Here is a 14540-nt window from a genome sequence, read left to right as displayed (position 1 = left end):
GATAATTTATCAAATTATAAGCACTATAGGAATGTATTAACATCAACAATTAGACTAGCTAAGAAGAATTTTTTTTTGTTGAAAATTCAGGAATGCAAAGGTAATTTACAGAAAGTTTGGAGTGTAGTTAATGAAGCTTTATCTCGTAGGAAACAATCAAAGAAACAGCCTACTGCCTTCAAGAATGCAGATAGTTCAACTATTGAAAAAGCAGCTGTACCTAGTGCGTTCAACTCTTACTTTACCACCTTACCAACTGTTAAGACACCCTCCTATCCGAAACTAGGCGAATGTTTACCAACAGAGAGAAGTATTTTTCTAACTCCTTGTTTAAATATAGGGATCTGTGATTTTATTTCCTCTTTCAAAAGCAGTAATACAGCTGATGCACTTGAACCAACAAACCATGTTCTTAAGTCAGTTTCTTCTTATTTTGTTGAACCTCTTACTCATATTTTTAATCTATCTATTTCAAAAGGTATATACCCGGATTTGTTTAAAATTGCAAAAGTAATCCCTCTTTTTAAGAAGGGTGACCTCAGCTTAGTGTCAGATTATAGACCTATATCAATTCTCCCAATTTTCTCGAAATTACTTGAAAAAGTTGTGCATAAGAGGCTTTTTTTCATTCCTGTCTACGGGTGCTTCAGCTGGAAGCGGTTCTGTTCTGTCTGATCACCGGTATGGCTTCCGACCTAAACTCTACTGCATGTGCACTAGTTGACATTACAGAATTCGTGCGTGTTAACATAGACAAGGGTCGTTGTGTTCTAGGACTATTTCTTGATTTTTATAAAGCTTTCAACATGGTAGATCATTTTGTCTTACTGGGAAAACTGTCCCTACTTTGAGTTCGGGGAATTGACTTTGAATGGTTTAAATATTACCTGTCTAATAGATCTCAGTTTGTGTGCTATGATGGGAAAGGTTCTGATCTAGCTTCGGTTTCCAAAGGGGTACCTCAAGGCTCAGTTTTGGGACCACTCCTCTTTCTTATTTATATTAATGACCTTCCTCCATCTCCCAACCTTGATACCCACACTGTTATGTTTGCAGACGATAGTAATTTTTTTGTGGTTTCCAATGATCTGCCCTCTGCTGTTGCTAAGGCTCAGCTTCTGCTCAACCATGTGCGTGATTGGTGTGAGCAGAACGGGATGCTGTTGAATAGCTCTAAGAGTAGCATTATTCATTTTCGAACCCCATGCCACATATCTGAACCTTCCCCAACAATCTTTGTTTTTTATGGTACTGATATAATTCCCCAGCGCTCTTGTGTTAAACTTCTTGGTGTGCATGTTGATTGTTTTCTTTCTTTCAAAACTCATATTTCCTATACACATTCTATAATTTCTCGTCAAGTGTCTAAACTTCATCGTGCTAATCAATTTCTTACTCTCAATATAAAGCTTTCTATTTACTATGCATGTGTCCTTCCTTATCTTTCTTATTGCTGCACTTTATGGAGCAATACTAACTATTCTTCCCTTCGGCAACTCCGAACAGCACAGAATAGAGCCGTGAAGGCAACTTTTCGCCTACCGCGACTCTATCCTACAGCTGATCTTTACAGTGATACAGGTCTAGATGCCTTAGATGTGGTTATCAAGAAGCAGAACCTAAAACTAGCTCATCGAGCCTTCAATTTCTCACATCTTCCGAACATCATATCCTACTTCGATCGAGCATGAACACTTAAGTGCCAGACTTTGCTTCGGAGCTCTGTTCACCAATTTCGGCTGCCTGAAAGGGTATCCTCAGCAGCTCAGAGTTCACCGATTTATATAGCAATTGCTCTTTGGAACTCTATACCCAGTGAACTTTCTCTTATCAAAATCCCTTCTTCTCTTTGCAGAAAAATATTCTCTAAGGCTTGAAGTAATTTCGTTTTTTTTGTTTATTTCTTTATTCATTTTGCTTTATCTATTTATTCCGCTTTACTTTATATAGTTTTTTTTTCTCCTCTCTCATTATGTTGAATGAGATTCGAACCCCGCTGTTTAATAATATTATTAATGGTTTGGATTTTTAATAAATTACTGGACATTTTCAGTTTAGATAAAATTAAGTCAAAGGTTTTTGTATAACAGTTGTTTGTGTTTTTTGTTGTTTGTTTTTGTTGATTTTTCTCGCATTGTGTTTATATTTTTGAGATATGGTTGTATTTTTTTTTCCTTCCCTGATTTGTTTTGTATGGATTTTGTGATTGATAGGAGGTCCTCTACAAGCTATGCTTCTTGGGACCTCTAGCGCTTAAGTGTATTTATGTATTTATTGTAGTATTTAATAAATTGAATTGAATTAAATTGAATTGAGAACCCAATTATAGAAGTTTCAAGCTCCTATCTGCAAAAATATGGAATTTTGTATTTTTTTTTTTTGCCAGGAGAAAGATCACGGATGCGTGTTTGTTTGTTTGTTTATTTGTTTTTTTGTTGTTTTTTTTCCAGGGATGATCGTCTCGACCCAATGGTCCTAGAATATCGCAGGAGGGCTCATTCTAACAGAAATTAAAAGTTCTAGTGCTCTTTTAAGTGAAAAAAAAAATTGGAGGGCAACTTGGCCCCCTCCCATGCTCATTTTTTCCCCAGTCATCCAGTCAAAATTTTGAGATAAACATTTTGTTCAGCATAGTCGAACATTTAATAAATATGTCTTTTAGGAAGACTTAATCCTCCAGAGTTCCCGGGGAAAGGGCTGCAAGTTTCCTTTGGAGAAGGACATTTCTATGAATTTTTCCCAGATTTCCCGGCATTGTTTAAAAAACGATCAGAAATTACATTAAAAATCAAGTTTTGTTTCAATTGAGATTCAGGAGCAACATTAAAACTTAAAACGAACAGAAATTATACCTCGCTCTTTACGCTAAAGTTTTTTCAGTGCTTTCAAAAGAACTATCTATTCTAATTAACCGGCCTTTGTGATTCAGGGGTTTGTGATTCTAAAAAAATTCGAATTTTAGCGTACAGAGTAAGGAAATGACTAGGGGGCGAATCCCCTAATATAGGTAATAAAAACATAAGAATATACAAATTCGTTATGTACGTTAATACGCAAGTTACGTCAGAATACAATTTCGAGAAAGCAGTTTAGCCAAAAAAAATAAAATATAATATACAAATTTTGTTTTAATTGTTCATGTACGGTGAGCCAAAATCAAAGCTGCATTAATTCAAAAACGTTCAGAAATTGAATAAAAAAACGAGTTTTTTTTTAACTGAAAGTAAGGAGCAACGTTAAAATTTAAAACGAACAGAAACCATTCTGTTTAAGAAAGCGACTGTCCCCTCCTCAACGCCTCGCTCTTGACACTAAAGTTTGACTCTGTCTCACAACTTTATTTTTTAAAATAATAAAAAATTCGAGTCGTTGAGGAGGGGACTGAGCCTTTCATATACGGAGTAATTTCTGTGTGTTTTAAGTTTTAATGTCGCTCCTTACTTTTAGTTAAGAAAACTTTTTTTTATTTTATCGTTCAAAGGATTTCCTAAAAGCATCTTTAGATAATCCTTCCGATAATAACAGTCGCCAGACCATACTTGACAACACACAAAATGTGAGATGAGTATGGATAGTTAGCCATACTCTGGTAGAACAAGAATAAATAAGAACAAAATTACTGACATTCACTGTAAAAGTTTGAGAGTCTAGCTTTCAATGCATATTAGGCTAAATGAGTCTAAAAGCCACTTTTACTTATTTGGTAACCAGGGGCGATAATTCACAACAATGTAAGGAGGAGGTGATGGGGGCAAAATGCAATTTTTAAAGCTCATGGTTTGCAATTTTATTGTTTTCGATTTTTTCGAAAAAGAAGGTGTTTTTTAATGAAAACACCAAAAAGATTTTCTCAATATCTTGGTGTATAGGGAAAGTGATGTCTATTTTACACCATTTTTAAGGTAGCAGGCCGATTGGGAACACTGCTTTAGAAAAAGCGACATATAGCTCCAGTTCTTTGAAAATCGTATACTTTTCGTGCATTATTGTCTTTTAGGAGAAGGAGCTGAAATAATTTAACCTCTTGCAACAATAAATACAAAGAGGCGTTTTTTCAATTAATGAATTAATGAAGTAATTTTTCGCAATTTTTCCGATAGTCTCATATTTGTCTGATTCTTACAAAATTGTACATTGTTCGTGCTTTTTTGTCTTTTAGAACCGGGGGCTTAAATAAGTCAACCTCTTGCAACAGGAAGGACAGAGGGACTGTGTTTTTACGATTAATGATTTACTCAAATAGTTTAAGTTTGCACCATATTTAAGGTATCGGGCCGGATGGCCACATGGCTTTCAATGAACCAGCGTTTAAATAAGTTAACCTACCTCTTGCAACAGGAAGGACAGAGACTGTTTTTTACGATTAATGATTTACTTAAACAGTTTAAGTTTGCACCATATTTAAGGTATCGGGCCGGATGGCCACATTGCTTTCAATGAACCTGGGTCATCACTAACTTCAAGAACACGTGTGAAAACTCTGGCCTACGACACAATATTGGCAAATGCTCGTTTCTTTGATAACGATATTTCAAAGGTTCCAACACAAGCTTTAACCGTAGGAGTTGGCACAGTAATGGATGCAAAAGAGGTAATTTTTGTATGAGTAGCGTAGTTTTAAATAAAATGTTGTTCCATGTGGAGTGCCGCAAGGTTCAATATCAGTATATTGAATGTTTAGGATGACTTGAAGCGTTGCATGCCAACAGAAAAACCAAATTCACATTCTGACGAACAAACGTTTTTTTTTCAATTTTGAACGAAACGACGGAAAGATACACTTATGTTTAACTGTTTTTATATACCAAGGTCTAATTTTCCTTTGTAATTTTATAATTTTCCTTTGTAATTTTGTAATGTTTCCTTTGTTGGTTTTTATCTTCCTTTGTAAGGTAAAGCTTAAGGTTAGCAGAGGACAGTTGTACAATGAATGCTGTATGGGCATCCAAAAAACAGTAAAAGAATAGTTGGCATCTGAAGTCCCATTTCCCAACCATTTCTATGGATAAAAAAGGAGACACAATACCTTTTGAAAAGAAAAGAAATCAACATATGTTAAGAGTCAAATAAGGTAGCAAAATACGGTTTGTATCTAAGTTTGTGAAAGAAAATGTCACAAAGTCATTTGAATTACTTCAGCCGATACGCACAAACAGAAAAACCAGCTCAGCAAAGTGGGTGAGACTTCTTGTATATCACTTAATAAATCATCTTCTTTAAAACTCCTGTGGTCTTTAATTGTGGCAATTTAAAAATTTAAATCAACCTGTCTGAATTAAGCTGTAGCAATTGCTAAAGAAGATATTCCCATTGCCATGTTAATACTCTGTAATAATTTTTCATTTTTAATAAATACTTCCCGGCTAACCTGTTAAAATTCCATTAAATAGGAAGAAAACATTACATTTAGAGATTCATTATAGATAAAGCAAGATCTGTACTTTAATATTTTAGATATCATAGTTTGCAGTAGAACACCTTTCCAAATTTATTTTTGTCACAAATAAAAAACAAAAAGAAAAGACATGTGACAAACAAACCAAGCCAAGTTGAATAAAAGGGGAGCTGGATTAGCGACATAAACATTGAATAAATTATAAATCAATAAATCTCATTTAAATCGCACGTTTCTTTTGACATAGAGCTATTATGCAAAAGTAATCGTCTTGATTGAAACCCAGCTTTATTTTAAATAGAACGTATAGCTCAGCAAAAAAGCAAACACAAAATCAGGTTTTTGAATGAAAAACTGTCGTTTTTGCTGAATCGAACAGTTCGTGGTAACGAACTGTAAGTAAGGAGCAACCCGGCTCAATAGTAACCGAAACTCTAAAAAACAGAGTATGGATACCAATAGATACATCAAAGAATTGGCTGAATTCAAACATATAAGTTTCATCAAGTTTAGTCCTACCCATCAAAAGTTACGACCCTGCAAAAATTTGCCTTATTTTCAAAAACGGGGGAAACACCCCCTGAAAGTCATAGAATGTTAATGAAAGCCACACTATCAGATTCAGCGTATCAGAGAACCATACTGTAGAGGCTTTAAGTTCATATCTGCAAGAATGTGGAATTTTGTATTTTTCCCCAGAAGAAAGGTCACGGATGCGTGTTTATTTAATTTTTTTTCCATGGGTGATCGCATCGATCAAGTGGGCCTAGAATATTGCATGAGGGCTCATTCGAACGGAAATTAAAATTTCTAGTACTCTTTTTAAAAGACCAAAAAACCGGAGGGCAAATAGGCCCCCTCCCACGCTCATTTTTTCCAATTACAGATATAGATATAAAGATATTACACATATAGGTCTCAAACAGTTCCGAAAAATAAGATTTTTTCGGCGTTTTCTGACTCCATATTCGGTTTCTAGTTTTTAATTTCTTCTTTTGCATTGGGATCCTCTTGACCCAGGAATTTCTATGCGTAAGATGCTTTGACTGTTTGTCAGGCTCCTTTGCGGGGGCAGTGTCCCTGATTTTTTTGGGGTGGGTGGGTGGATGGATATTAGAGTTCTCTTTGCTCAGGGCCTTACTGTTTTAAGTTTCAACCCGATCAAGAAAAAAATGGTGGCCCTTTTCAAGTCCCATTTTGGGGTGTCCATGCTCTCAGTCCCAATCTTTGGGGTGTCTATGCCAACCAATTTTCTTTGTGCATTAGAGTTTCCTTGGCCCAGGAACTCACGAATTTAAGCTTTGTGGTCCTTCTTTGGTTGACCAAAAGGACCTAACTTTCAACAAATCTGTGAAGTTTGGTTATACAAATACACTCTTCCAACTCGTCGGGAATACACACGGGATTACATTTCGTCGAGTCAGTGTACAATATTAATAGGACGGGTTTTGTTAGGTTCTGGCGATTATTAATTCAAAATAAGTTGACATAATAAGCAAATTATATAAAAAAATATGCAAAATTCAGGGATAAACTGTAGTAATCTCGAGGTTTCAGTAGGAAAAGGTAATAGACCTAAAAATCCTAGTGGCCTTTTCGTAGAATTTGAATTAAAGAAAGTTTTTTATTTGACGTTGTAAAAAGGCCCCCGTAAGCGAGGACTTCCTGTAGTGGGAGGATGTCCTCAATGCGGGAGAGCATTTTTTAATGTAGTCTAGAGGTAGTAGTACAATAATGCGAAGACCATTGTTCGGCTGCTATTTTTAATAAATTAAAGTGTAGGTGGCATTTAGCTTTTGTAGATGTCTAAATATTTTTTTTTTTTTTTTTCAAATATTGGTGCCACTGAGAGGAGAGGATGTGGGATTAAAAAGAAAAAAACAAAATCCTCGAGTATATGTGCCTCCCCTTACCCCGTTATTAGTTAAAATAAGAAACATCTTATTTTAATTAGTGTATTATCTCAAGTATTTTTATACCTTTTCGTACTACCTTGATGTGATACATAACTTTTTAATACAATATTTTTAAGGTGATGATTTTGATCACAGGATCGCACAAGGCTTTGGCACTTGCTAAAGCAGTTGAGGAAGGTGTCAATCACATGTGGACAGTTTCAGCACTTCAAATGCATCCTAAGGCTGTACTGGTCTGTGATGAAAATGCAACAATGGAGCTGAGAGTCAAAACTGTTAAATATTTCAAGGTAATTATCAAACATATTAGGCATATTATGAATTATAAAATAAAATGAAGAATAGATGGTAAAGTAACTAAACTTTGAAATGATAATGACCCAAGTTACTTTAGTTTACACTTTTGCATGAGAGCAGAATTACGTCCGACTATAGCGACAATAATATATCCCAGACGCAGTTCGAAAAGTCGGGGCTTGTCCAACTTTCAAGCGTAATTTTTTTTATTCTACTTTTTTAATTATACCCCTTCCCCCTGAATTTTTTAAGGAATAGACTTGAAGATTACTTTAGTATCAAAATATGAGCGTAAATATGGGAGTTGAGAGGAAAGGGTTACAGCATTACTGCATCAGTTTTGCCGCAAGAGAATGGAACTAATACTTTACTTTTGCCAATAAAAGGAAAATGCTCTAATGTCTTTCTAAAACTTTTGATGAGGTTTGTAATACAAAATTTGCTGCGACAAAATTTAATTTTGTGCCAATTCTAAATATGAAATATTCTTGGATTTTAAGTTTGTTCATAAGAAGGTATAAGTAAAGATAATTTGCATGATTTTTGAAAATGGATTGAGATATCTGCCAAAATGGGGTGATATATTTCTAATCTATTAGTTAAATTCAATATGTCTTTTAACCGTAAAGCTACAGATATATTATGAAATTAGCCTACCAGTTTAAGAGTCATTTCTGGCGCACAGTATAACGTTTTTACTGTACGTTATTAAATATGTCTAAACTGAGAAAATCCTACAACGGAGTGAAATTATAATGAGGGTTACGCAGGTGTGTAGAAGCATGGATAATCAGGTGTGTCTGTTTTCATTTTGTGAAGGGCAATTGCATCAAATTAGCGATGCCAGATTATCAAAAGAGGGCTTATTTTAGCAAAGATTTGTGCTTTTGAGCACAAATTCTTGGATTCCTCATAAACTTAGAACTATTGAAACAATACGTATACAGCCTATCACTGTAAGAGGCTGTGTTAAATTCGCAGTATAACATTTCTACGATATTGGAAAGGCCTATTTTCATTGAATTAGCTTCTAATTTTATTAACTTCAGATTTTATACAGCAGCGTAAAAAAGGGCTCAAAATGAGTTTTGATTTATAAATAATTCTAGCTTAAAATGATGGCGTACAATGCGTGTCTTTAGTAAATACGAGCCGTCTTGAGCTTGAAAAATGTTGTATTTATCCAGCCCTATCTGTAAATAATTTAAATAATAGGTTTGCCAAGTGAACTTAAGGGGTGACATAAAATCGAAAATGGATAAAAAATACTGCTTAATGAGGGAGACCTCCCCCCCGTGCCCCCTCCTCGCTTTTTGCACTAAAGGTTGACTAGAATTTTCGTTCAAATTACTTTAGGTGCGATTTGTATAGGTAGCTGGTAATTCCAAGTGTCTTATCTACCGATTTCTATTCGAAGCTTTCAATCTAGAAATGACATTATTGCACAAATACAAATTTTAAGCTTTTTAAATCTTGGAGTATTGTGATACGAATTTTGATTTTCTAACACTGGTCATGTGTTACAGCATTTATTCCTGAAGCTTTGTGAAAAATATATACTTTAGCTTCAAGAGCAGAGTAGTTTAGTGCATTATTTTGTAGGGGGGATCCATTGGTTCGAGATTTGTGGTTGGTCGTTATTAGTATTGAAATGTAGGCATCCCACATTTCAAGCACATTTGAGTATCCTATAATCCATAATATTTACTGACAACATGTAAAATGTATTCATTTTTATGTTTTTACTAATTGCGCATGATTGGGCTCTTTCAAAGCCTGAAATTTGGGTGAAAATTTGGTTTTTAATTATCAGCCCTGGAACGAGATCCAAAGTTTTAATTTTTAAAGCCTTGTTTTACACTTCCAGAACTGTATTTTGTGGCACTACGGTCTGGAATGGGTTAATGATATTCTTGTATTTTATGTGTGGCTCACAGGGAAGCAGAGCCCGGGGAGATCGAAAGATTTATCTTACAAAAGTTACACCAACAAGACATCTTAATGTTTATGCTCCATTATTCAAGCTAAATCTCCACTACACAAAAAAAGAAGAAAAAAAGAAAAAAAAGAAAAAAAGAAGGAAAGAAAAAGAAGAAAGCGCAGAATTAAAATTAATACCTTTGTCTTTTGTTGCAGAATATCGTCGACTTTCCTGTATCTTTTTTTACCAAACATGTGTAATTTAGTGCCTACCGATGTTTTACACTTTCTGTGTATTTCTCTTTTGCTTTTAGCTTTTTCTTATATTATTTGTATGAGGATTTGTATCATTCTGATGCATGCGAAACTGATAAGAAAAGAAAATTCGGCAGTTTAATATGGGTTTAACTAATATTAGAAACTACGAATTTCGTTGACAGTGTACTGTTACCCACAACTAGAAGTATTCAAAAGAAGTATTCAAAACAAAACAAGCTTAATATTAGTTTTAAGTCAAAGCTTCAATTACAGGTCAAAGTTTATTTTGATCGAACCTGAATTTTTCTGACATAAGGCCTTTATATCTAAAGCCTCATATCCAAGGCTTGTTATATTCTTTAATATCCAATTTTTTTTCTTTTATCAGTCATTAAATAGTTAAGAGCATGTTAGTATGCAAAACGTAAAGTAGTTCAAAAAAAGAGATTATCAACAAAATACAAATCATATCTTTAGTTGTTTGTTTTTCCAATTAACTTTAGGTTTTTTTGGTTAGCATTAGATGGCTCTGGTGGTTTTTCTTCAGGGAGATGAGCTTTTATCAGCTTCCCATACTCTTTTTGTTGGGACAGAAGACAACTGTCGAGCAATGGTTACAAAACTCCATGCCATTTATTATGCCACCAACTCCATTTTTGGTTAGAAAATTAACAAAACAAACCCCGAATATGGATTTCAGGATAAGAAAATTCCTTCAAAAAAGAAGGTTTCTTTCATATCCATCAGTTTTTCATGCGTTTCTAAAGAAAGCGTCAAAAGAACTAGAGTTGTGTTTTAATATCAGGGAATTCCCACTGCCCAGTACAACTACAAACATCCAAAACAAGCTTGATTTTAACTTACGAAACTTGGATTTTAATTAAAAGTCTAAGTTTATTCTGTTTGAACCTGATATTTATGAAAGAATGCAGATTATTTTTTTTTAATTATTTTTACTGATTTTCAAATTATATTTGTCGATTTATGAATGCTCTTTTAGCAAAAATTATGCTTTTATCTTTGACGCAATATAAGCAAAGTATTCGTAAAAAGCAAACTACGTTTCAACCGTTACCTTCTAGCATCCATTTACAACGCCACAGCCCTTCCAAATCTGCTTTATATTTCTCCTTTCTGGAAATTCTTTACAGTTAAAGATAAAAAGCACCTACGATCAAGCTTCTTCAGATTTGCTTCTTTTTCTTTTTTTTTCTTTTTGTTTTCTTTAGTGATTACTCCGTCTATTGTACTTTTTGTAACTTTTTTTGAAGGGCAATAAATGAATAATAACAATAATAATATAAAAAAAACACAGCTTGTTCTATCCAGGATATAATCAGATATCGTAACTTTTCATTTTTTCAGAGACCAGCATTAGGTGTATACACCTAAGAATTGTATACATTTCAACTTAGTATGCCGTTTGGCAAAACTGGATTTTCAATCTTTTGCCAAATGTAAATCAAAAATAAAAGAAAATTCTAAATATATACAATTCTTACTTCCATTTAGGTTTTAAAGTTAACTTTATAATTGTGCTGGGTAAAGTTAGATGACTATAATTCAAATATTGAGTTATATATCTTAAACTAAGAACAGACGGATAGTATTTTTAAAAAATACTATAGCGAAATTTTGCAAGTTTTTGATGAAAGCTGTTTAGAGACAAAACAAGTTTTCTGAAAAATCTGTGAAGTTTGGTTTTACAAATACACTCTTCCAACTCGTCGGGAATACACACGGGATTACATTTCGTTGAGTCAGTGTACAATATTAATAGGACGGGTTTTATTAGGTTCTGGGGATTATTAATTCAAAATAAATTGACATAATAAGCAAATTATATAAAAAAAATATGCAAAATTAGGGATAAACTGTAGTAATCTCGAGGTTTCAGTAGGAAAAGGGCATAAACCTAAAAATCCTAGTGGCCTTTTCGTAGAATTTGAATTAAAGAAAGTTTTTTATTTGATGTTGTAAAGTGGCCCCCGTAAGCGGGGACTTCCTGTAGTGGGAAAATTTGGTGAAACATAGAATGTAAGGTAGCTGCGGAAGCCAAAATGACAGACGGAAACCGATTCCTCAAATGTCCTTGCTCACAAAACTTTTGGTGTTGAGAAAAGCTAGACCGGTTGTGAACATTAGTGTGAGGACGTGAAGACTATTTCAGGCCGTCTGCCAGTCTCCTACTTGTCATCTTCTAGATTGGATATTCATTGTTGTACAAACAAGGATTATTTTTTCTCGAAAATTTAGGGGGAGGAGACAGAAAATATTTTTCAACATCAAGCGGGGCAAACTTAAAAAAAAAGCAATTTCAATACACAAAAAGGTATGTTTCAGTAAAAAAAAAAAAAATTGAATACCCTAAAAGTATTTTTCGAGATCTAGGGTGGGGAGGTGAGTTTAAAATCTCCTAAAGGGAAGGGAGATTGTCCCTCTTCCTAAATTGATACTCCTTGATCAGCACACGCTGACATGGGCACCCATAAGGGGGAGCAGGGGAGCACCCACCCCCCTGGCTGAGTGATGGTGCCTTATTTTTTTATTTTGTTGTCAGATTTCTATTATATAGCATTAAAAGTGCCAATTAGACGAGGTTAGCCCCCCCCCCAGGGAATTCAGATTATGGGCGCCCATGCAAGCTGACTCCTTAGTGCTGGTCATACTGCTTTTTTTCCAAACTGTTCATATGATTTCATATGAAATGAAGATGATTCCACGCTATTTATTCTTGACGAAAACCTCAGCTTCAAAAAAGTTCTGAGGTATATGCTTGTAACATGTAATGATTTTGCTTCCAACTTGAAAAATTTCAAACATAAGGTCATTTCGTCCTTTAAGAAATAATCTTGTCCCTTAAGCACAAAATCTTTAAAGGATTTTGTCAAAATCCTATGCATCTGAACTGACCATTAATTTCTGCTTCTCCTAATTCTAAATGTTTATCTTGAATTCTTCATGCAGGGATGCCTATTTTGTATTTAATAACTGTTTTTTCTTCCAGGAACTGGCAAATTTTCATTTCGCTGCAGTTGGCTATACTACCAGCAGTTGAGCTGATTATAATTTCTGATAGAATTGCTTTTATAATTGCTGATAAATATACGATATAATGATATAAATAGCCATGATATAAGAACGGTATTTCAATGGTGACTTTGATTTTTATAGTAACTGTTCTGTTTTCAAATATAACCTATATAGAAAATAATGAAAACTTTATTTAGCCTTTAATACAATAGGGAATTAGTGTATAGGGAAGAAATAGGCAAAGTAATTTGATAGGGAAAAAAGGAAATGTGTTCTGAGTGCAACTAAGTAGATCAAGACTTCAAAGATTCTAAGAAATTACAGAACAACTTTCAAAAAGTTTTGCATTTAACAAACGTAAATTCTGATAATCATCAAATATATGAGGTGAAAAAAAAAATCATCATCTGAGACCGTCAAATATTAAACATGATGATATCCAACCGAAATTCAGTTAATCATTTCCTTATATTAGCTATTATATAGCCAGAATGATTGCTTAGGTTAAATTTTAAACAATATCTTTGAAAAAAACCTTATTGTACATAATTTTGTTTTAGGCTATTGTTTGACGAATTGATTTGCAGGCACTGGATTTAGTTATCACATCTTTTATCCATTGGAGAGAAACTTCACCTATTGCTTCAAATTTATTTTTTAATGAAGCCAGGTATGTCCGCAGGGGGGGGGGTATACTAAATCTTTAAATTGTTCATCTTGTCAAATATATCATGCCTAAGCATGCGTCATATCCTCTTTTAATTTTGTTTTGTGTAAAGTGGTGTCCCTAGAGAAGAAAGGTGGAAAATATTTTTTAACCCCATAACCCTATTTTTTTTAACCCCAGTGTTGATTTTTGCCCCCCCCTCCCAATCACTCTAAGTACTAAATGTAGTTTAGATATAATGAAACAGAGCAGGATGGATGCAGCAGTGCAGAAAACAGAGCAGGAATAAGATTTATATTGCTTGGGGAATGTGACGTGCTGTAGTAAATTTTATTTACCTTGGCCAACAAAGTGTGGTTGCAACACTTTGGTATTATCTGTTCGCCATCGATTAAATACTATATTTTTCAACAACTCATGACTATTAAAATGTTATAACTCTAGAATAATTTTTTTTCAAAAAATGGCGACATGTTCCCAGGGTCGTATCCAGGTTTTTTCGTGGGGGTGGTCTATAAAAGAGGAGGGGGGGGTATACAAACAAAAACATTAAAAACACATCAAAAAATTTTTTATATTGATTTTTGTTATGTTTTTACGAGTCGGACAAACATTTTTTTTTTTGGGGGGGGGGGGTAAATCCCCCTAACCTACACCCCCCCCCCTGGATAGGGCCTTGCATGTTCCATAAAGAAGGTCCCCATGCACGCTGCTTCAAACCTAAACTTATTCTCTATTGCCTTAAACTCACAATAGTGTTGCTTTTAAAATACACAATGAACACAAGCTAATACTTAACTAGTTTTCCCAAAACTCAAAACCTAACCCAACCTATGTTGGTTTTTAAAAGAGTGCATCACGTCAAAAGTCAGGCTGCATTACATGGATATCGAGAAACATAGTATCGTTTCCCACTGTGATTGACAGCAAAAACCATTTGATTCTGATTCTATCACCAATTGATTGATCCTTAGGTGCTTTTTTCATACTTGCTAATCTGTATCAGGGGCTGCATTACTATTCATAATCGCTGCTTAACCATTTGAACAAAAGT

At 34.3% G+C, this 14540-nt stretch overlaps 1 protein-coding gene across 1 annotated transcript in view; it reads left to right on the top strand.

Annotated features, from left to right (window-relative positions):
• Positions 1–12994, top strand: part of LOC148954984 (glucosamine-6-phosphate deaminase-like) — a 41506-nt gene extending 28512 nt beyond the window's left edge. Inside the window, exons 4-6 of the mRNA XM_089099561.1 lie at positions 4407–4591; positions 7428–7601; positions 12794–12994. Coding sequence (XP_088955687.1) covers positions 4407–4591; positions 7428–7601; positions 12794–12844 — 410 coding nt within the window. The 3' untranslated portion in view covers positions 12845–12994. The remainder of the gene's footprint in view (positions 1–4406; positions 4592–7427; positions 7602–12793) is intronic.
• The last annotated feature ends 1546 nt before the right edge of the window (positions 12995–14540 follow it).

This window comes from Artemia sp. Qi Xiang Cuo, chromosome 2 (assembly GCF_049724085.1).
Source record: "Artemia sp. Qi Xiang Cuo chromosome 2, ASM4972408v1, whole genome shotgun sequence".
In the NCBI taxonomy this organism is placed as follows: Eukaryota; Metazoa; Arthropoda; class Branchiopoda; order Anostraca; family Artemiidae; genus Artemia; species Artemia sp. Qi Xiang Cuo.
Note: the sequence above shows the minus strand (reverse complement) of the source record. Positions and strands in the feature narration are given on the sequence as shown.